The following is a 23,587-nucleotide window of genomic DNA, read 5'->3' on the forward strand; positions in this document are numbered from 1 at the left end:
CAAAAAAAAAAAAAAAAATACTATTAAGCATTCAATTTATGACCAGGGCAATGTTAAGCGGGGAGAGACTACAGCCATTGCCTCAGGGCCTCTACAAAACAGAAATAAGGTCTACAGATTTTACTGAGACATTTGCTCCTACAAAATACCAAAAAGTTTGTTTATATTTTTATTAACATAAGAAATTGGGGGGGGGATTATCATATGCAAAATTTGTTGCTACTGATGGAAGATTCAATATTTTTATTTCCTTGGGGGCCACCACAACTGTAAATCTGGCCCTGTTTATGGCACTGTGAACATGCTTGGAAATTGAGCTCGCCAATATAATTTGGGGAAACTTCAAAGAAGTTTAAAGCAGCATCGTATTAAGAAATCCCTGTGTAATTCAATAGAGCCTGAGGTTAGAGATTAGTTCCATCTTAGTGTTTCCACAGTAGGTTTTACGAGAGACAAAGCTAGCTTCTGAAGTTTTGTTTCTTTTAACCAAAATGAGATGATGAGAAATGTTCAAAATATGCATCAAGTTTATTTTTTATGTTGTCAATAATGTGGTACAATAGCAAACACCACCTAACTATTTGCAGTATGTTCAGCTTTGAAATGATGGAATTATGACCACTGAATGTACATAACACTAACTTTTACATGTAAAATGGCAAAGAATTTGGAAAAATACATGTACATTATTGGAATACAATTTTCAAATCTTATTTTATAAAGCATCTAAACTTGAATGTTTTTAAGTCACTGAGAAATGTAGCATTGTGATGCATTCAATGGCATTGGTGATTTAAGTGAAACAGACATAGATTGTACTCACAGTTGACTGTCGAGATCTTCTGGTTGAAATCCTTTGCAAAGGTATATGAACTTCTTGATCTTCATGACTGGATGCAGACTGATACATTTTTTAGTTCTTACAGAAATAATTAAGTCCAGGGATAACTTTACCTCACATTTACCTTTACCTTTGCTTATGGTAATGTATTTCAAATACAGCCTAACATTATATCCCTTATCTCACTTGCACACCCATTTGTACAAATATATTTACAGATTACAAGTCTAAATATGTCAAAATGACATTGATACGCTGTTATCTGACTTCATGACTCAAAGAGAGACTGACATGGAGTGATGCTGGTAATGCTCAGTTTGAAACCTGGCATTCACATTTGAAATTTTCAGATCAATGGAAGAGTAAGTAAACTGTTGTACAAACTAGACACAAATACATGCACACATTTTCAATGTGATGAATACGCTTACATAAATGAATGCAGGGCCATACACTAGGTTGTGCAGTAAAGGAATACAAATTCAAATAAAAACAAAATTGAATGGCTTTACAGATTTGAACAGAACTCATACAAGGTGTGTAGAATGCACATAGGTATGTGTACAGAAATATTAATTAAGTTTGGTTGATTCATCTTATATAAAAATATTTTCTACTTTATTGATAAAGTATGCATTTTATTTACAATTCAGTGGCTTTCTTTTATTTAAATCGGTTAAATGGGACCCAAATTTTCTTGAATTATTTCTTAAACCTGTCGTTCACATGGGATGATGTCTAATCAGATGTTATCACATCAAATGAGGGCATATATTTTCAGTTCTTTGTTGCAGTAACTCCATAGTGTCTGAAACAGTCCTGTCTGGTTTCTCTACACCAATTGTTTAAGTTTGCTCCAAATATGGCAGTCTAATGGATTTAAATCTAGAGAATTTGGTGGCCATTTTGTGGATCTGACAAATTCAACTGTATCATCTGACACTTTTGAAGAGCAGGTAATGTCAAGTAAGGACATAGAGAACCTCTTATTGCATTAAAAATATATACAGATTTTAGTAAAAAGTATGCAACATATACTTTATTATATATCTGAAGTCTTTCACCAATCAACTCGCTATGTCACACAGAAAGACTCTCAAGCTAGAACTGAGATGGAAACCTGCTGTTCTCACATTGTACTGGGTTTCTATAAGAGCTTTTCACATGCAACTGGCAGTTATATGTATCCATGTCAGATAACACTGAATTTACTGTACATGCTTTGTGAATCTGTGAATTCTAGACCCACTATCAAAGAACATAAATCAAAAGATAAAGTAACTCTGTGGCTTGAGTCCATAAGCAAACTATACTGACCAAGCAACCGCCGCTTGTCAGCGAAGTTAGTGCCAACTTTTAGCGGATAGAGGGGGTCACGTGGTCAGCGCAACGAATCCCCATGGCTGTTAATTTCGGTTTCCTGAGAATAACTTGAAATCTTTAAATTGTATATAACAGAAAGCTTATAAACGAATTCTACTTCCTATAGCATATCTGACAAGGCTCATCATCGGAGGTTTCACGGTTACATCATACTAGAATAAATGCAACTGAAACAGACGGAAAATTAATTAAGAAATGAGATTTAAGGTTTTAATGGCAAGTATAAAGGTTATTTGTCTTCTGGGATATCACACAATGCAACAATATCTATCAGATATTTACCAACATTTTGGAGGAATCTCCAACATGAGGGTAGCAGATTTCTCAAATATGTTGATAAGTTTCTACCAGACTACAAGGCATTATGTCCCAGAAGACAGTAATCTTCATAAATGAAGAGAATTATGATATTGGATGCAATGTTGTGAAGTTTGGTAGATAATGTTAGTGTTCTGGAAGAACCTGTTGCCCCCATCTTAAGGGTTCAAGAAGGACACAGCCACTTCCAGTAAAATGTCACCACCTGTCTAGCAAAATTCACAGTATCACATCCCAGAAGCTTAGTATGTCCATCTACTATGGGAATGAAAATGCATCAACATCACTTTGTGACACAGCCCATTGTGTCATCATTTCAGAGTTCTGGTAGTATGCTAGAGGGGAAATCTGAACATACTTACACAGGGCTTTCGTCTGCTTGCCTACTCAAGGCATGATGAACTTTAGCAGTGATGGCACATCTGGCTAAAGGACTGGAACTTATACTATTGCTTAGTAGTAATGATAACAAATAAGTGACAAGAGAAGTGCCAGTTGTTAGACAGGATATCGGTTCTGAGATGTGTGAAAATGAGAGGCCCAATTATAACTGGCCAGTGTTAATTAAACACAGCTCGGGACATGACATTAACTCGGTTACAGCACTCAAGACACTGAGCTCCACTCTCTGCTATCCCCTTTCCCACCAAATTTTCTGGCAGCTAAGCTACCGCAGAGCTCAAGGTCATAGATCATGTCTCATCACACCTACTGTATCACTGTTTCATAATAAGTTGTATCATATTGCAGTTCTGTAAGAGTAGATGCAAGATATTTGAATTCTCTCACCCTTTCAACTTCCTGGTCATCTGCTTTAAGCATTTTTTAATTAGCTGGCCTTTTTGTTACTTCCAAGTATTAAGTTTTTGGAAGCTAGATTGTTAATCCCTATTTCCTTTGCTTCTTTTAGCACACCTGTTTCTCCCCACTAAAACAATGTCATCTGCATATGNCAGCCATCACTATATGGAATACTGAACTCAGTGACAGGAAATCTGGTTATGGCAATAGAGATTGGATTAAGGTGACTCATGGCATGCTACTGGTAACATGATTCTTTGTCCTTATTCTTTAATGACTAAAACATGAGCTACAAAAACTCAAACAAAAAGAAGTAAAATTCATAATAAAATAAATACATACTATAATTTTAATATTATTACTATTAGCTCACTCTACAACACCACAGGGAGGAAAGCATGGCCACATAATTAATCTGAGATATTATTCACGTAGAATATTTTTACAGCAATCACAGCTGCACACAATATACAGTTGGCTTCAGCATAAAACATTTCCCAACATGCAACACAAATAAATTACATAAGAATACAATTAAAAAATATTTTTAATATACTTCTATTTCAATTGCTTCTGTTGGCCAAATATCCAAAACAAAATAGAGATCTATAAGTATCAATAACATTTATTTTTGAATACTTATTACTGGACACAGAAACACGATATAGAGACAAAAGGTTAATCACAGAGATAAATTTGTATACCGAACATTTTATTAATTCCAAGCAGAACCATTCTACCTACCCACCATTAATTATATGGGAAAGAACTACTACTGCAGTTTGTTATGAGCCTTGCCTTCTTACGGAGGGACAGCTCCACACTTCTTAAACTTTGGTACTGGATGAACATGAATGGTCAGTGTCATGTCCTCACCTATTACCCCAGGGGAGAAACAGCATTTGGTAAGCAACAGATAGTAGGCTGGCTGGACCCCAGAGCTGGTGAGGAGAGGGTGGCAAAAAAAAATTTCAGTCCCAAACAATAATCAAACCAGTCATCCAGCCCACAGCATGGTCACTATAGTGACCAAGCTGTTTGGTTCATTATTAAGCAACTGTGATAAAATGAAAGCCAAGGTCAACAGAGATCAGAGGTTAGGATAATCTTATGAATGAATGAGGATGATGCAGGAAAGCATAATTAAATACAAAGATATGCTGTCTACAGTGTGATTTGACAGTGGGAGGGGGAAGAGGGAAATGGCTATGGTGCTTGTTAAGTACAGCCCCAATTCATTAAGGAGAACAAAAGTTATATTTGGTGTGACAAATTGCTGGTCAGAAAAATACCATTCACAAACTACAACACAATAAATGTATTATACTGAATCAAATAAAATAGAAAGAAGGAAGATGGTTAGGCCAAACAGATGCCTGCGGTGGAAGCAATATGGGAAACATGTCAAAATATGCAGACAAAATTCTTTCCATAACTGACTAGATTTAACTAGCCAAACCTGTTAACAATTCCTAAAATAAAGAAAAATGGTGAACTGCATTTAATAAAATACCAGATTCAAGTAAAAAATATATTCATATACAGTATGTAAATACTAACAAAGTAATTTCATATAACAGAAGAAAAAATGGAAAACATGTACTTCATACTACAGCACATAAAACTCCCAACAGCACTCATTGTAGCTTATGCTTATACAAGTATGCAACCATGAAGTTAAAATACACTTCATTATGGGTGAATATGGAAGAAAACTGAAATTCCCCAACAACTTTTAGCAGAAGTCTCTCATACTGAATGTTAGATATAATCTGTCCAGCAGTTTAGGTGCTAATGCTAAGTCACAGACAGCAAGCAGACATGACCTCCAAATATGGCATTTATTTTTAATTTGTAAATAACATCTAAAAAAAATCAGTTCACACAGTTACATGATTAACTTGAACACTGATACTGAGAGTAAAAATTCAAAGGAAACACACCTGATAGTGACCTGAGAACAAATGGCTCAGCCAGGCACTGGAAGACAGTTAAGAGCAAATAGTGCTGGCTAGAAATCAAAAAAGGAAAAGACTTTGAGAAGATAAACTGAAGACTCTGTATATCGACCCAAACAAAACTGAAGCGATGCTCAGGGAAGATTATTAGCCAGCAGTCTTAATAATGTGAACATTGCCATATTCCATCCGCACATCAAAACGTTCTCTAGAACAAGAAAAAGCCACTGAAACTGTAAATCTGGATATACAGTATCTACAGATGAGGATATGGTAGTGACCTAACCTCACACAATTACATAACTGATAAAAATATATTTGCAGCACATTAAAATTTCCTAAAATATATGTCATTATTCTTGAATTTAATTCCAAAAATAAAGTATCTGAATATTAATCACCAATAATATAACAAGTTTCACTAGTTTATACATGAATTTGAAGTTTCATGGTATGGTTTAATGCAAAGAGTGATAGCTTTCATTAAAAAAAATAAAGACTTTTTTGCAGTTATTTTTTAAATAAGTTCTTGCAGGCTACAAGAGAAAGACAATTACTGAAGTTGAGTTTAAAGATAAAGTTATACCTCTGTGTGCTTAAATAAGCACTACGCCATAAACATGTATGGGGGTGTAAATAAACAACCCCATATATCCCGAACCTTGGCACTAGATGAAGGTGAGTGGTATGTTTCACATCTGAGCTGCTTACTTGCAGGAAAGAGCTCCTAGTACCCATTGCACAGGTGGCTGGGAAGGCTTCAGAGCCAGTCTGGATGCTATGACGAACAGAAAAATCTCTGCCCACGCAGGGAACAGAACTGTGATTCTCCAGTTGTCCAGCTTGTAGTCTACTGAGCTACATCAGCTCTCCAAAGTTAAACTTAACATTCTGTAATTTTTATATGTAAAATTTATGTACAAAAGATACATATTTGTTAAAGGCAAGTATTTTAAAGGAACTATTATATTACTTCTTCCTAATTCCCTTCTTTTGAAAAAATAAAAGCAGGCTTATGAGATCATCCTGCTGTCTGTGTGTATGTGTCCTGTCTATCAACTTTTGAATGCTTCAACTAATCTGCATAAAACTTGGTATGTACATCATGCGTTTGAGCCCATCTTAAAGGCATGAATATCCCCCCCACCATCCTCCAATCAGTCTGTGTGTCTGTATGTGTGTCCCCCCCCAATCAGTGGTGGGCAATGGCTCAGTAAACAGCTTCCCATAGCAACGAATACACACAACATTAGAAGTATTGTTGGACACGTCATTTTCCGTGCAGTCCATGTCATATCAAAAGGGAGTCTGTGTATGCCCCTACTGTTGCTAGGCAACGGCTCGGTAAACATGTTCCCGCATCATCGAACAGTTCTTGGAGGTACTGTTTTCTATGCACTCTGCATCATATCAAAATAAAATAGGCAATAAATTAATTATTCTCAGAACTCTCTGTTTCTTCAGTATACCACTTACAGAGAATCAGAGAAATCTGAATAAACATGAACTTTAACAGACCCAGCAGAATTCATTTTCTTAAGAAATAATCATTTGCTAAATTCAAATCATGAATGCACGTGTCAGTGACGTAACAGGATGTGTAGCTGTCTACTGTCTAGCGAATGTGACTGTCATGGATGTCACAGCACTTGTTGTTCCTGCCTTATTTCAGATTGTGCGTTATCCTTATTAAAGATGTCCACGTAGGTACTAATATTTCTAGTGGGTAAAGAGAGCATTTCTATTATAACTGTGGACTGAAGCACATTCCACAGGAACATCTCAACTTAAAACATGAAAAAATAGGCTTCATGTTATTGAATTCCCTCATATGGACATACTTTTGGTACACTGTTTTCATAACATGAGGGTATCTTATATTAACATCTGAAGCTGTTCAATAATACAGGGTGTCTACAATGAGACACCCTGATTTTGACGATGTTTTAAAAACAGGAAAATGTTTTTTAGGTGTTAAAGGTCTCCCACATACTACAGGAGTTCAAATTCCTACCTAAATTTTTAGGCGACCTCACGGGGTACTGTTGTCATTCCACACAAAGTTGGTGTCAGCTCTGGAGAAGGTGAGTTCTGTGGTTTTTGAGTTTAAGCCCACTGTGAGGGTGCAAAGGGAGTTTCGTTGTGTTTATTAGAAAGCTGCACTAGATGCAAAGAGGATTAAAGCATGGAACAACAAGTTTCTGGAGAGTGGAAGCATCTTGAAAGGGCATGGAGGAGGCTAACAACATGTCTCTGATGAGAAGGCAGAGAACATCCTTATGGTGTTCATCTGAATTCCAAGGAAGTCAATTTGTTGGGCATCATGGGAACTGCAGATACCACAAGCAACTGTGCATAAGGTTCTCCTAAAGAGGTGGTGACTCCATGCATACAAGGTGCAGATTCTGCACGAGCTGCAACCAAAGGACAACCCAAGGCGACACAATTTTGCCTGTGACATGCATGACTGAATCAGCAGAAACCCCAACTTTCTGACAAACATCATGTTTCCAACGAAGGCCACTTCCCATGTCTCTGGTGCTGTAAACAGGCATAATGTTCAGATATGGGGATCACAGCATCATGGAACATGTGTGAGACAGCCTGAAAGTGGATGTTTGGTGTGGCGTCATGTATAACATCATCATTGGACCATTTTCTTTGCAGAAAAGACTGTCACAGGTAGCTCATACTTGGACATGATGCAGCTCTATGCCTTTCCTCAGCTAGAACACCTGCAGCCAAATGTCTTTCTCCAACAAGATGGAGCTCCACCCTACTGGTTGCTAGACGTGTGGTGAGCTCTGAATGCAATGTTTCCAGGCCGTTACATAGGACGAGATTGTCCAACAGATTGACCTCTGCATTCCCCTAACATCATATTGAAATTCTTTTTGTGGGGCTACATAAAGGACAGAATTTACGCCACTAAAGTGGGAGACCCTCGAGAGCTCTGGGCCCGGATGGTGAAAGCTGTCGGTACCATCACTCCAGATATGTTGCAGCAGACCTGGCGGAACTCAATTACAGACTAGATATCCTATGTGTCACCAATGGTGCTTACGTAAAAGTGTACTGATTTTTTAAATTTAACTTTGTATGTTGTGTGACTGATATTTGTCAATAATTAGGCCAAATCACTATTCCTCACTTCCTGAAAATACAATAAAATAGGGCGTTTCATTGTAGATACCCTGTACAATATTCCCCCCAAAACAATATATTTTTTACTTTACATGTTCACCCCAAGTCCCAAAAAGCACTTTTATTGAGAGGCAGATTGCTGCAAGAAAACATGTCAATTATAATTGGTTGATATACAATGTACAATGCATGAATCAGATTTAAGAAGGCAAATTCATCATTATCTGCATTACTCAAAAGGAATTTCATACAAACCAAGAATTTCAGATGTACAACAGCTGACATCTCAATATATTGGAGCTATGGGAATCACTGGCACCACTGACAAATAATGTTTAAAGTGTGGTAACGGGCAGAGAAAACATTTGCCATCAACACATAACAAATCTGAAGAGACATTTATCCTAACGTCTTACTGAAATGTAACCATGCAAACTGGGAGATTTATTTTCATCACGGTGATGACTACAAAGATTATTGTCTTCTCTGTCTTCTAGGGTGTAAACCCCATGTAGTCAGATAGACATTGTAACATGACACCTGAAACGTAGATAGTGGAGCCAGAAGAGACGGTCTTTGCTATGCAATGGCTCGATAAACATTTCTCTGCAACAGTGGATACACATTCAACAACATAAGAACTGTTGGAAACTGTGTTTTCTATGTAGTCCGTGCTGAGGCTGTATAACGAAGGATGAATGAGGCAGTTGAAGGAATCACAAGAGAGTGGTCTGAAGGCTCCCAGAGCCATCAGAGAGTCATGAGTCATGAGTCCTGTTGGACTCAGAACCAAGAAACACTGTGCTGGTGACAGCCAGCAGCAATTTAGCAGTCAGTCAGTTGCAGCTGAGAGTCAACAGTCATGGCTAGGAGGTCATGAATTGCAAGCCAGCTGCCACCCAGCAAGGAAGTGAGGACAGAAGCTGAAGAATCTGCACGGTTAGCAGCTGCCACCTAGGAACAACTTGTGAAAACACAGAAGTCTTAATGGTTGCAGTAGTGATATATAAGATTGCATAATCTGTGAAATTGTTGTAGTTACATATAGTTATTAGTCATAATTATACAATAAAACTAATTACTGATCCAAACCCTGTGTATAGTCACTAATATGTGACAATACTTACTACCATTCCGGAGAAACCTTCTACCTCCATTTTTATGTTTTTCTACCCTGATGAAGGATGGAGCAGGTTCCTCTGAAACGATGGTGAATATGTACCAGATTACACACACTACATAACTTCCTTGAAGACAGTAATTTCCATGGTCACCACCAAGACAAACTAAAATTTCACAATCAGTAAGGCATAGTTGTGCTTATATTTCAATAGCGCATGAATATACATCTGTCTTCAGGAGATCCCAGTGCGTCCCAGAAGAAAGACACTAACACATGGATAAATATTGATACTTATTTTACATTATCTTTACAAACTTGTAGATAATATAGAGAATAAATTTATTAAATAGTTGGTACTGTTCGCCTCCTTTGTTGAGATCTGCTTTGGACCTAAATACAATTTTCTACATATTGACATTGAGCAGTTACGGATTTGGTCCAGATTCTGAACCTACTATAGGGTCTGATTCATCAGCAGGTTGGCTGATGAGAGTGTCCGTATCACTGTGTCCTGCATTCCTGTTTCGCCACAGCGCAAACTTCTGTCCCAGAGCTGCAAACACATTGTTGTAAAGACCCATACCAATCACCAAGAGAATAAACCCAATGATCTGAAACACACAGACAGTTTTATATACCTAAAAACACCAATATACAGTGGAATCTCCATTTAATGTCCTTGATCTAAACTTTATGGACTGTATTTGAATCTCCAGCTACTAAGCTGCTGGTGACTAGATTTGAGCTTGGCATTGATGCTATTTATATTGTAAACAATTTGATGCTAGGCTTGGTGGGGCATATCAAACCTGAGCACATGCTGATATAGTTATGTGACACATATACAATAAAGGCCAATGTATTGCATCATACAACATTAAGTTTCATACTCAGCAAATCAGCAATGAGAGTTAACTTTTTTCCATTTAATTTCTCATCAGTTTAGTACACAAATCCATTTCTCCCCACAAATATCTTCAATGGGAGTTTCGATTCATAGGAAAGGTTCTACAGAACGAGGCTACCCATAGTGTCATAACACAAACTCAGCGTAAGGAGTGAGATGATTCTTATAGAGTCAATGAGCATGAGTTTGTTCTCTTTCGCAATTCTGCAGTACGCTGCTAAAATCAATAGCATACATCCACCTGTTCCCATTTAGAATCCTCCTTTAGAGGCCCAAAGATATGACAATTCAGCATAAGAGAACACTACGCATCATCTCTCAATGCATTAGCAACTGTTTCCTGTGGATGATTTTCTATATTGGCATAAAATTATCTTCTGAGATGTGACACCATGTAGTCTGGTAGATATTTACAAACATCAGTGGTAGGATAGTTGTCAGTATAGCAACTATGCTACAGCCTGGAGGGTCAAGGATTCAATGCTCACCATGAGGAAGAGATTTTTCTCTCCTGTACACAGTCCAGATGAGCTTTGGGGCCCACCCAGATGCCTATCTGATGAACACCAGGGGCTCCTTCCATGGGAATAAAGTGACCAGTATGCAGAGCTGACCACTCCCCTATCTTGGTAAGTAACTACCAGATCACATACTTTCACATCAAAGTGGGTAACGCTCTTCAGTCTACAAAGTTGGAACCTCAAATTTGATTTCTATTTGATAATTTTTTTGCTTACATATGTAACACATTAGGATAATCAAAAGCTGGGAAAAAAATTACCTGTAACCAATAGAAGGTCTGCCAACCCAGTGCCAATGAAACACTGAAAATGAAAAGTGTCCGTACACTGTCGAGAACCATTCTCGTTGTTGCCGAAATCTCCTTGGTTACAGTGATACCGGCGAAATTGAAGAATGCTATACTTAAGATGGTACCTGTCAAAACACAAAGCAGGGAATGACTGTTATTTCCAGAATAACTTCTCTTATGTCATATTCAGCAAAAATTGAGCTGAATGATTCTTAGCCCACTTCTGACATAGTTTAGGTGAAATAGCCACGAAATGAAGAATGGTATGTCTTTCATCGGATGGAAAGGATACAGAAAGAAGTGATCATAACCTAATTTAACTTTCTAAATGCTAAAAATGACAGGAGCTGTGTTAGTGCAGTTGGTATAGCAACTGGATACAGGCTGGATGACTGCGGGGTCAGAGTTCGAGTCCCAGTAGGGTCAAGAATTTTCTCTTCTTCACGTCATTCAGACCAGCTCTGGGGTCCATTGAGCCCTCTATCCAATGGGTATGGGGGGCTCTTTCCCTGAAGGTAGAGTTACAGGAGCATCGAGCTGACTACTCACTTCCAGCTGGTGCCGAGATCAAGAAATTGTGGATCTATACATCCATTCCCCATACACTTTTCATGGTGTAGTGCTTAATTAGTTAAGCACAGGGACAACTTTACTTTCTTTTACCTTTACAAACAACATAAATTGTTGTCCATTTATGGTCTGAAGTACTGAATTTGAAAATGTCAGTGCATATATACTCTTCTGTCACCTTTTGACATCTGAAGCCAACAATATGTGATGAATACGAAAGGCATTACTTTTCTGAAAGAAACATGGAATGGATAGGGTTGAGGCGCTAGCCTGGCATCTGCAAGGGGGGGGGGGAAAAGGGACAGGTATCCCTGTAACAGGCCATGGAGAATCCATAGGGTTGTGAGATGTCGAGGCTCCCACATTTTCTGGACAATCGGCTCATATATAGAGGCAAGGTTGTCAGCTCTATGCGCTGGCCGCCCTTTAGCCCCAAGAACATTTCAAGAATATTCCTGGTACTCATTTCTGTTAGAGGCTGAGTCGAGCCCAGGGTCATAGTGCGGCTGGAAGGATTAGGTCAATAAAAAAAAATCCAATGACCTCATCGAGACTTGAACCTGCAACCTTCTGGCTTGTAGCATAGGGCCTCAACCAACTATGCTATCACATGCACAAGAATTTTAATACTTTGTTTCATTTGCTGTTTACTTACCGATGCTCCCCAGTAATTTAGGATATGAGCATAGTGTCAAATGAGAGGATGTCAATTAATAATGAATTGGAAAGGATGCAGAAGGAAGTGGTCATAGCCTAATTCAAGGGGCTATCTTGCCATTTGAAAGAATATATGGATCTAAACATCCAGCCCCCTGCCATATGTCTTCATGGGATAATTCTTAATAAGTTAAGCAAAGGTACAACTTTACTTTTAACTTGCCATTTGCCTGGAGACTGGAAACCATGAAAAATCTGTCTGGATAGCCAGTGTCCCAGCTGAGATTTGAACTTGGGACCTCCTGAATACAATTCATAAGCATTACGGCTTGAACTTACATGCTTGGTATCATCTTGCAGGGACTGAGGAAAACTGTAAAATATCTCAGACAGAATACATATCCTCTACACTGATGCCTGAATCCGAGACCTCCAAAATATTGGAAAGTTCCTGGACTAGGTCAAAACAGAAATGCTGGCTTAACTCACTCACTTCTGGCTGCCATCTCCTTCAAAATAGTCTCCTTGGGAATGTATACAGCGATCCTATTGTTTTTTCCACGCTTCAAAAACATCATGAAAGTCATTTTCCTTAATGCTGTCAAGTATCGCTTACAATTCCGTTTTGATGTCAGACACTGTTTCAAAACGTTGATACACACACATTACTCAATTTTTCAATCAATCGGACGTAAAACGAAATATGAAGATGAAAAAGCACTCATGTAAAAGCAATGCCTGTTCACAGTGCAGAGTCATGTGGCAGGCTGATGCAGTAGGCTTGCAGAAGCGTGACCTTGGCCTCCTCTCTCATCTTCTTTCACAGAGGTAGTTACAGTAATAACAGTCCGGGAACTTTCCAGTAGCACCTCGTCATGTAGAAATTCTAACATGATTGCAGTTTCTTGCAGTCAGTGTTCTCATAGGTAGTGTTTGTTACTTGAGTACTGGCATGTACTGTGTCCATATACACCAATTCTAGGGAAAGTGGATTTTAAGGCAGGGAATTAACTTCAGTTTAAATGTGACTTAAGAGCAGAAAACATTCTGAAACCTCACACTTGCAGGTAAGGTAAAACTATGGAAGTGTGGAGATAGTGTAACACAGCGTCGAGAATCAGAAAAGTGCATTATCTCATTTTGTGACCAAAAATGGAGACACAACACTCCAACATATGGTGACAATGTGAAAAGTTTGAATAAAAATATCTGAGCAACAGCATCACAGCTGTATAATCTCCAAAATACTTACCAGTTACAGCGCAGATTATCAATGGATTGTGCCTCATCTGTATAAATGCCTCAAGTACATCTTCTAGAACATGACGAGGATTATCACTAAATGGTTCAGGCACCTGGATGAAGTAGAATGGTATCAGCATAAAACCCAAAATGCTGAACCCAAATAGACCTGAAACAAAGCACAATTACATAAACTAACAGGTGACATTAACATAAAACCTGGATTGGGAATGATTGTGAGGTGCCTCTTAAATGGGAGATAGGTTCTCTTTGAGCAAGTCTTGGCAGTCTCTTAGCCCTTCCTTCAAGGAAAGGCAGAAGACAGCTGAAGAGCACTATTTTCTGGGATGTTATGCTCTGTAGTCCAGCAGAAGTGCATTGACATTTCGGAGGGGCTCATACTGCTGCCTGCTTCTCCTTCAGTTTACTCTTTGACCCAAAAGATGGGGGCATTATGTTCCTCCAAAATATCAGCGAACTTCTTCTGGGTTACATGGTGTGTCACATCCTGTATGACAATGTTCTCACCACTGTGAGAAGCTCAATTCCAACATAGAGTTGCCAGATTTGATGTTATCATGACAATGATTAGGAAGTGTAGTATCTTCTGGGATATGATGCCATGTAGTCTGGTGGATGTTATATGTTTTGGAAGAAAAAAGTTCTCTCTGAGGGTAAGATAGTCACTTTCTCCTCAGATGTTCATTTATCTTGACCCTCGTGACAAAAAGAAAAGAAAGGGCGGCAGTTTTTCACTTCCAATTTCCTGCCTCCAATGGTCATGAAAGGGCTGTTTCTTCTCCTTCATTTCCCTCCTATGATGGTAAGTACTGGAGTCCTGGGAAACAATGTTTCCTGACATTTCCAGTCCACCATTCTTATTGGCCCGCACGGGGCTCCATCCCCCCCCCCCTGGATCTGAATGATGATCTTCCTTGCAAGCTGCTTATGTAGCCCAACTGCTCCTCACCTTACACACTTTGACCCTGAAGATGGAGGTAACAGGTCCCTGTGAAACTTTGAGATCCACTTATAAGATGACGAAACAGTATCAACACCCAGATGATGATAATCTGAACAATCATTGCCATGACAGCCTCGAAAACGTGACTGTTGGGTACTTACCCTCCCACCCAACTGCTTGCAAAGCAGGAATATCCAGACCTGACACAAACTTCTCTTCTAGAACCATCTGTGAAGCTGCAACAACTTGTGCTCCAATGATCAACATGTCACCTACAAACAAAGAACAAAACAAATAAATATTGGGCACTACCTGACAATCGGTGACATAATTAACGCACCAATTTGCTGATATTTTCCTTGCCTGTAGGCTTACTGAGTCAGCGAGGTACATTCACTCTGACTGATGTGCTAACACCATACAATCCAGAGTCTCTTCTCAGTGTGAAACTTGCATAAGTTTACTGCATTTTCACCTAGATTATGAAAACAATTCTGAAAATGTTCCATCACTCACAATACCCTTTGGAAAACTAGTTTTAAGATTTGAATAAGCATGACTATTATTTTGGACACTAAGGTCACGGGTTCAAGTCCCAATGAGGTGGATTATTTTCAATTGACCTAATCCTTCCAGCCGTGTTATGGCCCTGAGGTCGACTCAGCCTCTAACAGAAACGAACACCAGGAAGAATTACTGGAGGCAAAGGGTAGCCAGCGCATAAGGCTGACAACCTTATTGCCATCTGTGAGCCATCTGTCTAGAAATTATGGAAGGTTTGGCATCTTGCAACCAGGCCTCTATGGCCTGTTACAGGGACAGCTTTAACTTTACCTTTAGTTTGCTACATCGCTAACAAATCAGAGAATCCTGCTGTCTCCGTTTTCAGGGTAGAACCCTTTTCTGAAGATGGGGGCAGCAGGTTCCTTGAAAACACTAGTACCTACGTACCAAACTATATGGTATCAGATCCAAGAAAAATATAATCATCATATTCACAACCATGAGACCATCAAATCTTGCGTGTGCAAACTGTGCACTGACTTTAACCTGACGAGGTTAATCACACATGAGAAACCTCCGTGTGGGCCAAAATTTGAGCTTGGAACATCCCGAATAGAAAACAGAGCGGTAATTAATGTGCCATGACGTTCAATCTGAAACATGTAAAACGTACCTAAGACAACTTGCCCTGTGGAATGATTAGAGGCTGGTGCAGGTACATTGGTTAGTTCAACAGACTCTGACGGTGTAAAGAAGTCTGATACCCCAACGAGAGCCAGACCGCCAATTACCAGGAATATGCCTCCCCACTCTTGCACCACCAGTTTTCGGTTGAGGAACAGCACAGAAAATACTCCCACAAACACAATCACAGCACCTACACAAAAAAAATTGTGATAACAAACCACACACATTCTACTACAGCACACAACTGCACTTCTGTACCTGACAAGAAATAATACAAGTAACGCAGTAACAAACAGAAGAAAATATTCTGGGGTATTCATGGCAGTGACTGTTAATATTTCAGTCTTCTCGGTTCTAACACTGTGCAGTACTTTAGGTAGATACTGTTCACTTTCTCATGGAGGCCAGCAGGGTTGTGCAATGTCGAGGCTCCAGTACTTTCTAGACAATTGGGTCACAAGCAGCAATGAGATTGCCTGCCCAGAAGGTTCCTAGAATTCATTTCCATTAGAGGCAGAGTCGACCACAAAGTCTTAAGGTGGCTGGATGGATTAAGTCAATTTAAAAATCCAATGATCTCACTGGGAATCTACCCATGACCTTCCAGCTCGTAGCACAATGCCTCAACCAACAGTGCTTGGCCTGTTACAGGGATGGCTTCATCTTTTACTGCTCACTCCATCTTCAGGGTACTTTTAAAATCTTTTCCATCTTTGAAAAAAACTAATATACAATAACAACCGCTCAGCCAGTACAGTAATTAAGCTGTGGGCTTTATCACTGGGGAATTGGGGTTTGATTCCTGGAAGTGGTAAGAGTTTTCTCTCCTCACCACAGACTTCAGAATGACCCTGGGGCCCACCCAGTCACTTATCCAATGGGATCTGGCAACTCTGTCCCTTCAGGTTTGTAACCGTTCCACTGCTACACAACTTAATTTAATGTACTCAACTTTATTAATTTGAAAGCTTAATTGTACAAAATGAAATGCAGTGAACAAGGGTAGTGAGACATAGGTCAATTCTTGTATGTAAGAGTAAGCGTTTTCACAAGCTTACAACAAGAAACAGGAAGACACCCGTCAAAGGTTTATTAGTGGAAAGTTGCGTTGGAGAATGGCTAAAGAAATCCTTTGTGAATTCAATACTTGGCAGTTTGTGCATGCCATAACTTAAAAAGAGTGAAGTTTTTAGGGCCCAAGCGATGCTTAAGCATTTGTCAAATTCTGACAGAAATACGTTGGAGTCAAAAATCCTTAAACTCTTGTAAGCTTTAAACAGAGTGGAGGAATATGTAATTAAGATACTCCTATTTTTCAAAAATAGCCAATCACTGAAATTTAAGGGTGTGATAGGGCAGTGACGCTGGTGAAAGCAGGAATTGAATGTCTGAGGAAGCGTCATGTTTTAGCGTCATTCGGAAACCAGGGGTTGAAAGGACTAGACGTAAAGTCGGAAAGAGGGGCTCGTTAGAATCAGACGTAAAAAAAGTCACACACCGGGCTCTGAAGCAGTTAGACATAAAAGTTACTGAGACTGAAGTTGTATCAAGAAGTGGATAAACAAGTGTTCAATAATAATTCGTCTAAACTTGATCTGTGCTTTTGTAGTTGGTGTTCATTGATTCCTTCTCAGAGTTGTGGCCCGTTCAAGGCTATGAGATAAAGAGACCCTCAGCTCTACCGACTCAACAAACCTCACCTCCTTAAAAATAACCCTGAGATAAATTTAGCACAAGAAAGAAGAATCTACAAGTGCGAAGTGCGGCCAACGTGTGAAGAAGAAGAAGAAGAAGGTAGGAGGTAGAGAGAGAAGAGGGGCGGTAATAGGTTGAAAGATGTAGTTGGTAGAAGTGAGAACCTGATAGCCGAGGCCAGGAACAATTCGGGAATCCAGGTGAAGGGGAATGCCCACAATTGGAAGCCACTAACAAGCAATGGCTAGTGACGACTGAGAAGACTTTATGTGTGCTGTAGTTACAGTGATGTGTGGAGTGTGTAACTCAGTGAAACTGTTGTAGTTATTTGTATTTTCAAGTGAAAATCTGATTACTATTCCAAACCCCATCTACAGTCACACTTACCAGGTGACAGTACTATACCTCCACTCCTCTAAACACCGTTGTGGCAGTGCTTAATTAAGCATACAGGCAACTAATAATTTCAAGAAATGCTACAATGAACATATGGCTAAGTACAAAATATTAGCCATGTACATATGCTGATGTAAATGGAATCTTATATATTGACTTCAGTTCTTCAGGAACAAACTGTGCTTGATGGGTGAGTTTCTGTATGTATAAAAGTATGTTTTGAGAAACTACTGGAGGGGGAGAGGGTGGTGGTGTGGTGGCCTGTCTGGGCCAATAAAGACAGCTGACTGGAAAAGTTGACCAAAAGAAAGAGAAACTCACCCTGGAATCCTGAAGGTGGTGACAGAATGTACCTCCAAAACATCAATAACAATGTCCACATCCACGTGATTTAAACCACCCAAAGACTTGACATGAAGAATTAACCACCACGAAAGCCTAAAACTGATAATGACTTAAGATTTATCAAATTACACAAACCATTGGTGTTATCCACGGCACGTACACTAATATACAGTGCATGTCACAAAATAAAAATGGTATTTTTAACATCCTGGATTCAATTCTTGACGCAAAGCCCGACTATTCTGCGTGAGAACTTTTGTTAATATAATAAATTGATAACAACAAATCTATCAATATAGAATACATGCTCAATTTAACAGGTTAATTGGGGGAAGGGGGCGTCTGATATGTCCGAATGTCCATCGAATCCAAACGACCATATGACCATATTCCTTGCCAACACATGAAACAAATTCTCCCGATTCCAATTTTTCAGTCAATTGTTACATTTGTTTTACATGCAAATTTATCCTTGTTCTTCTTTTGTCCATGGTGTATTAATTTAAAAAAAAAACTGTAAAACAGAACACAACAAACACAGCAAAACACAGATTTAATTTGCGATAAAATGATCTACGTAATAGAGAAGCGTTTGCAGCACGACTGATGAAGTGTGTAAACATGACATATCAACAAGACTGTTCTGCGGAAGTGCCGACACATCAACTGGAGAAGAGCAGGGAGATATCAAAGAATTCTGCCCATTAAATCTAGGATTAATGTAATGACATCCGATCACATGAAAGCAAGCCTAGCTCCAATACAAGACCTCAAGACAACTGGACCATGCCCAATAAAATACTGGCGCACAAACCTTTAAGGGACTATCATTGCAACTAACTTATATTGTAACAATGTGTTCTTCTAAGGTGTTACATGCAAACAGAATTTGCAAAATCTGAAACATGAACACACCTCTAAGCATCTGGAATGAGGAAGCATACGTGAGTGTCAGACCAATGTACATGACAGACGTAGCCACCATATCACACATCGCGGGTGGCAACAACACCAATGGGTTAAATGAACGGTTTCCTTTCAAGAGCTTCATCTCATCCTGGGATCCATCCTGCAGAAAAGATCAGGTCATATTAGTATGTAAAGTTATCTCTATGCTTAATTCAACACCAAGCCATGAATACATATGGGGGAGTGGAGGTACATCTCCACATATTCTTAACCTCAGCACTATGTGAAAGTGAGTGGTCAGCTTCACACACTGTCTGCTTTATTCCAAAGGAAAGAGCCTATAATACCCACTGGATAAGAGACTGGGTGGGATTCAGAGCCAGTCTGGACACTGCTGGCAACTGAACACAGATTCTCAGCCTGTAACCTAGTCAGTATACTGACTTGAGCCATGCCACCTCATATCAGCAATACAGAAAGTTTTTTTTTTAACTTTAACTGCACTTCATGGTGACTGGTCCTCTGCTTACCACGAGGCATACAAGAATTTTGCTGATGAATCAGCATGCCTGATGGATGATAACATTTGGAATGAAGAGATTAACTAACTTGTTGACTGCTTGTTGGCATTATGTTTCATAGCAAGCAGTGTAATTCATGCATGGGAGTTTGTTTATGATTTGTCGGCAGTAGGCAGCAGGTATCAGTTCCACTAGCCATTTGTTCTGCTACAGCTACTAAACAGTGTGGTGCATCATGGCATGGTATACTTTAGAGCAATGTGTATTTATGCATGAAGCCTAGGTGAAACACAAATCTGCTAGAAAGTGTTAGCAAAAATTTTGAAAACAATTCACAATTTGGTGAATAAACTTAGAACAACTAGATTCTTAATAGACAAGAAACAAAAATGTAAGCGTCAAGTGTTTACCAAGGAGAAGTTAGATGACACAGCGGCCAAACTTGTACACCTAGAAAATCACTGAAACATCTAGTTCAACATATTGGAGAGTCAAAGTCTAAATCAAGAAATGCAACATAATTGCTAGAAGCTTAGGCTCTATAAAACAACCGTAATCCATGCCTTGCAGCTGTGCGATCCAGCTACCAGGGTTCATTTTTGCAGTTCGTTTCTACAGTCTGTCTTTAAAGGCAAGATCAATCCGCAATTGACATCCTTTTCTGGTGAAGTAAGGTTTCCTTTGCAGAGATGCATAAATACTTAAAACAATCGCTACTGCTGTTCAGAGAATCAACACCTAACATGAAGAAAGCAGTCTTCTGGGATTTGGCACCGTGTATATGTGGTGTTAACCGACGTTTCGGAGGAACGTATCGCCCCCATCTTCAGGGTTGAAGAAAAAGTATAAGTAAATCTGCAAGCGACNATTTGATGTACTGTAAGTGCAAGAAGGATTGTTGTACCTGTGTTTTTGATGAAATAATTAATTGCAAAAATATCTACGTGTAGAGGAACAGCAGTTCAACACCTCCCGTGATCTGTGAATTGTAACTACTTCATTCTGAATGTTATAAGCCATCAGGCATGCTGATTCATCGGCAAAATTCGTATGTGCCTCGTAGCCAGCGGTGCACTGGTCACCATGAAGCACACAGCTGTGGAAGTGGTCAACAAAGTAAAAATCTTCTCTGTATAAATATTACATAGAAAGAGTAACTAACTTCACAGAGCTGAGTCCTTCTTGAGTTAGTTAAGAGAAACCTGATCAAATTAGCTACTAATTGTTACATGTGACATCATTGGGAAACAAATGAATATTTATTACTGGTATCTGGAAGTGTTTACATTTCTAATTACACAATAACACAAACATACATGTTAACATGGATAATACTCACATGTTTCCTTGAATAATAAAAGTACAGGAACTTAAATACCAACAAACAAAGCATTTCTCCAATAAACATTGAGCAAGCTTGAACAAACGGATGATTAAATTTTCTTAGCTTGCCATCAGAATCTTCTGCATCCATTCGATCAGCCCATCTGAAAGATAGAATTCAGAGGTATTATAACAAACTGTGTACAAAATGAAGAGTTATATCTTCTGGGGTATAGGGCCATGTGGTCCAGTGAATGTCAACCCAACATTTTGGTTTCTTGTTTGGCTTACTCATCAACTCTTCAGATCATTTGGCTTTCAACAGATTACATGGTGTTATATTACTGAAGTCAGAATTTTTCATAACCACCCACTGTGAGAATCTTACATCCTATCTGTATGCAACATACTTCCAGGTACAATGAGTTCGGGATGCGCCAGGACAGCTCAGTCAGTAAAGTATCTAATTACATGCGAGATCTGGGGTTCTCACAGCAGTTTAGTATGAAAATTTGCTGCCTTCTGGAATGTGACATTATGTATGAGTTATAAGTTTGTTATTTACTTACGGTGTCAGCACTGGGACCCTTTAGCATCAATGACATGGTGATTAAGGAATATGGAATGGGAATCATCAGCCGAAACCAAAATATGGTACACCCACAGTATAAGGGACCCAGATAATAACAGAGTTTAGATATAACAGACAAAACATGGCTGTTTACAATTGTGAACTTTTAGAGATCTTGAGGCACTAAGATTTTGTGGTTAGAAATTATTTAAAATAAAAAACACTGAGTCTTTCTATGTTTATTATGTGTACTGTCTATGTATCCTATGGTGTACTTCACTTGGTTATAGAGGACACTGACGATAGCGGACACCCTGCACCTTCCCCAATTATTAGTTCAGTACAGGTTTACTGTACCCAGAGGAAAACTCATCCTAGTAAGACTTTGTTCACTACAAATCCCACATGACCTGACCTCGGATTGAACCTTAGCCCCCGTGGTGGAAAATAGCCAATACTATGTAGTCTCGGAGGTAAGTTCAGTCTCTCCACCTGGTCTCATTAAGTTACTGCACAAATCTCATATATTTTAATGACATAAATCTGAACATATGATCTAAAAGTCACATGGAAGTTATGTTCCTTCAACAGGTAAATAACACATGGGAAAGCTATAGACATGTTGAGTAATGAACATTATGAAATCAGTTCAATGTCCACTTAACAACAAAGCACTGAAATGATTCAACATTTTAGGTTTGGAGGGGATAGGGGTAGGGGATATTTTAACAGATAATCACTACAGCAGTCAGGAAAATAAATGTGTAATAAGTCAACAGTTTTGTTATTTTAGTTAAAAAATTTAATTACAAGTTATTTAAACGCTCTTCATGTTGTTTTCCACACACCAACAAACTTCTGTGACAGTACCAAACCATGATATGAGACTTCTTTTGCACTGCATCCAAACCAACTTTAGGGCCCACTCATTTAGGGGTAGAGTGGCCGAGAGTGAAGCTGACCACTCACTCCCAGCTATTTCCTTTTCTTCTTTTAGGTGAAGCAAAAGTTATTTTACAACAATCTCCAAATCTTAAGGCTCCATAACATAAGAGGATTCATGCCTTTTGAGATGGATAGGATTTGGGAAGGTGTGGTCGATGCCCAATCGAGGTATTAACTCAGCATATTCCTGGAGTGCCGGGAAAAACACGAATCATCACAATCGGGGTAGTCGGTGTCCAGGCCAAGATTCGAACCGAACACTTCCCCCATACGAGTCCAACACCCTCGTTCCTCCAGCTAGCGCTTAAGTTAAGAATACATAGATATATACCGTTACCTTACCTTTACCAAGCCGTGATAGTATCCTTCACAGTTCATGTCCCGGTACTTAACATTTCCTTTTTCACTATTAAAAAGGGCAGTATATACTCACTTGGTACTCAACGTATTTATTGACCCAGTAACGACTAATACTGCAGCAATTAAAGCTTGGTATTTTGACCAACCCATTGTGTTACTGCATAAATTCTTTATTCATATAATAAATGGATTGTTCGTATTCCTTAATAGGTGGGATTTGAACTTTCATTCACAGAATCTATGTACGGATCATTCAAAAGCGATGTTGATTACCACATAACTAATTATTTGCAATGGCTGTCTCATGCCTTTAACGCCTTAAAGTACATAAGTACATAACGTTCTGCTCCTCCTCCCATCTGCTCACAGCTGATACAGCTGATCCGGAAAGAATCGATTACCGGTCAGTCTCTAGAAAATCGATTGTAGCACTTATCGACTGGGCAATTGATTATGGTGTTTACGTGACTGTTCGGAATTTAGGCGGGTTTCAGAATATTTTACATATTATTAACGTAGTACGAACAGTGAAGTATGCGAAGCACTATTTTAATTTAACTATTACGAATCGAAAATTTTACACATCTTTTTATAATCTCTCATACGAGAGAC

At 39.0% G+C, this 23,587-nt stretch overlaps 2 protein-coding genes across 4 annotated transcripts in view; both read right to left on the reverse strand.

The window, feature by feature from the left end:
* The window catches only part of LOC111862468 (rhomboid-related protein 2), a 12,044-nt gene extending 11,038 nt beyond the window's left edge, over positions 1 to 1,006 (reverse strand). The window contains exon 1 of one of the 3 annotated variants that reach the window (XM_033750693.1): positions 824 to 1,006. In XM_033750693.1, coding sequence (XP_033606584.1) covers positions 824 to 910 — 87 coding nt within the window. In that variant the 5' untranslated portion in view covers positions 911 to 1,006. The remainder of the gene's footprint in view (positions 1 to 823) is intronic. The other 2 variants (XM_033750692.1, XM_033750691.1) reach the window with 2 other exon arrangements.
* Positions 1,007 to 3,596: 2,590 nt separating this feature from the next.
* LOC111862467 (solute carrier family 35 member F6) lies at positions 3,597 to 23,390 on the reverse strand. Its single transcript, XM_023847929.2, has 8 exons — positions 23,049 to 23,390; positions 21,116 to 21,263; positions 19,262 to 19,415; positions 15,897 to 16,100; positions 14,881 to 14,991; positions 13,766 to 13,924; positions 11,257 to 11,411; positions 3,597 to 10,179 (listed from the first exon to the last, which is right to left on the reverse strand). Exons 1-8 carry the CDS (start codon positions 23,123 to 23,125, stop codon positions 9,994 to 9,996), a joined length of 1,194 nt encoding a protein of 397 aa, XP_023703697.1. The 5' UTR covers positions 23,126 to 23,390; the 3' UTR covers positions 3,597 to 9,993.
* Between the last annotated feature and the right edge of the window lie 197 nt (positions 23,391 to 23,587).

Source organism: Cryptotermes secundus, unplaced genomic scaffold, assembly GCF_002891405.2.
Source record: "Cryptotermes secundus unplaced genomic scaffold, Csec_1.0 scaffold816, whole genome shotgun sequence".
Classification (NCBI taxonomy): Eukaryota; Metazoa; Arthropoda; class Insecta; order Blattodea; family Kalotermitidae; genus Cryptotermes; species Cryptotermes secundus.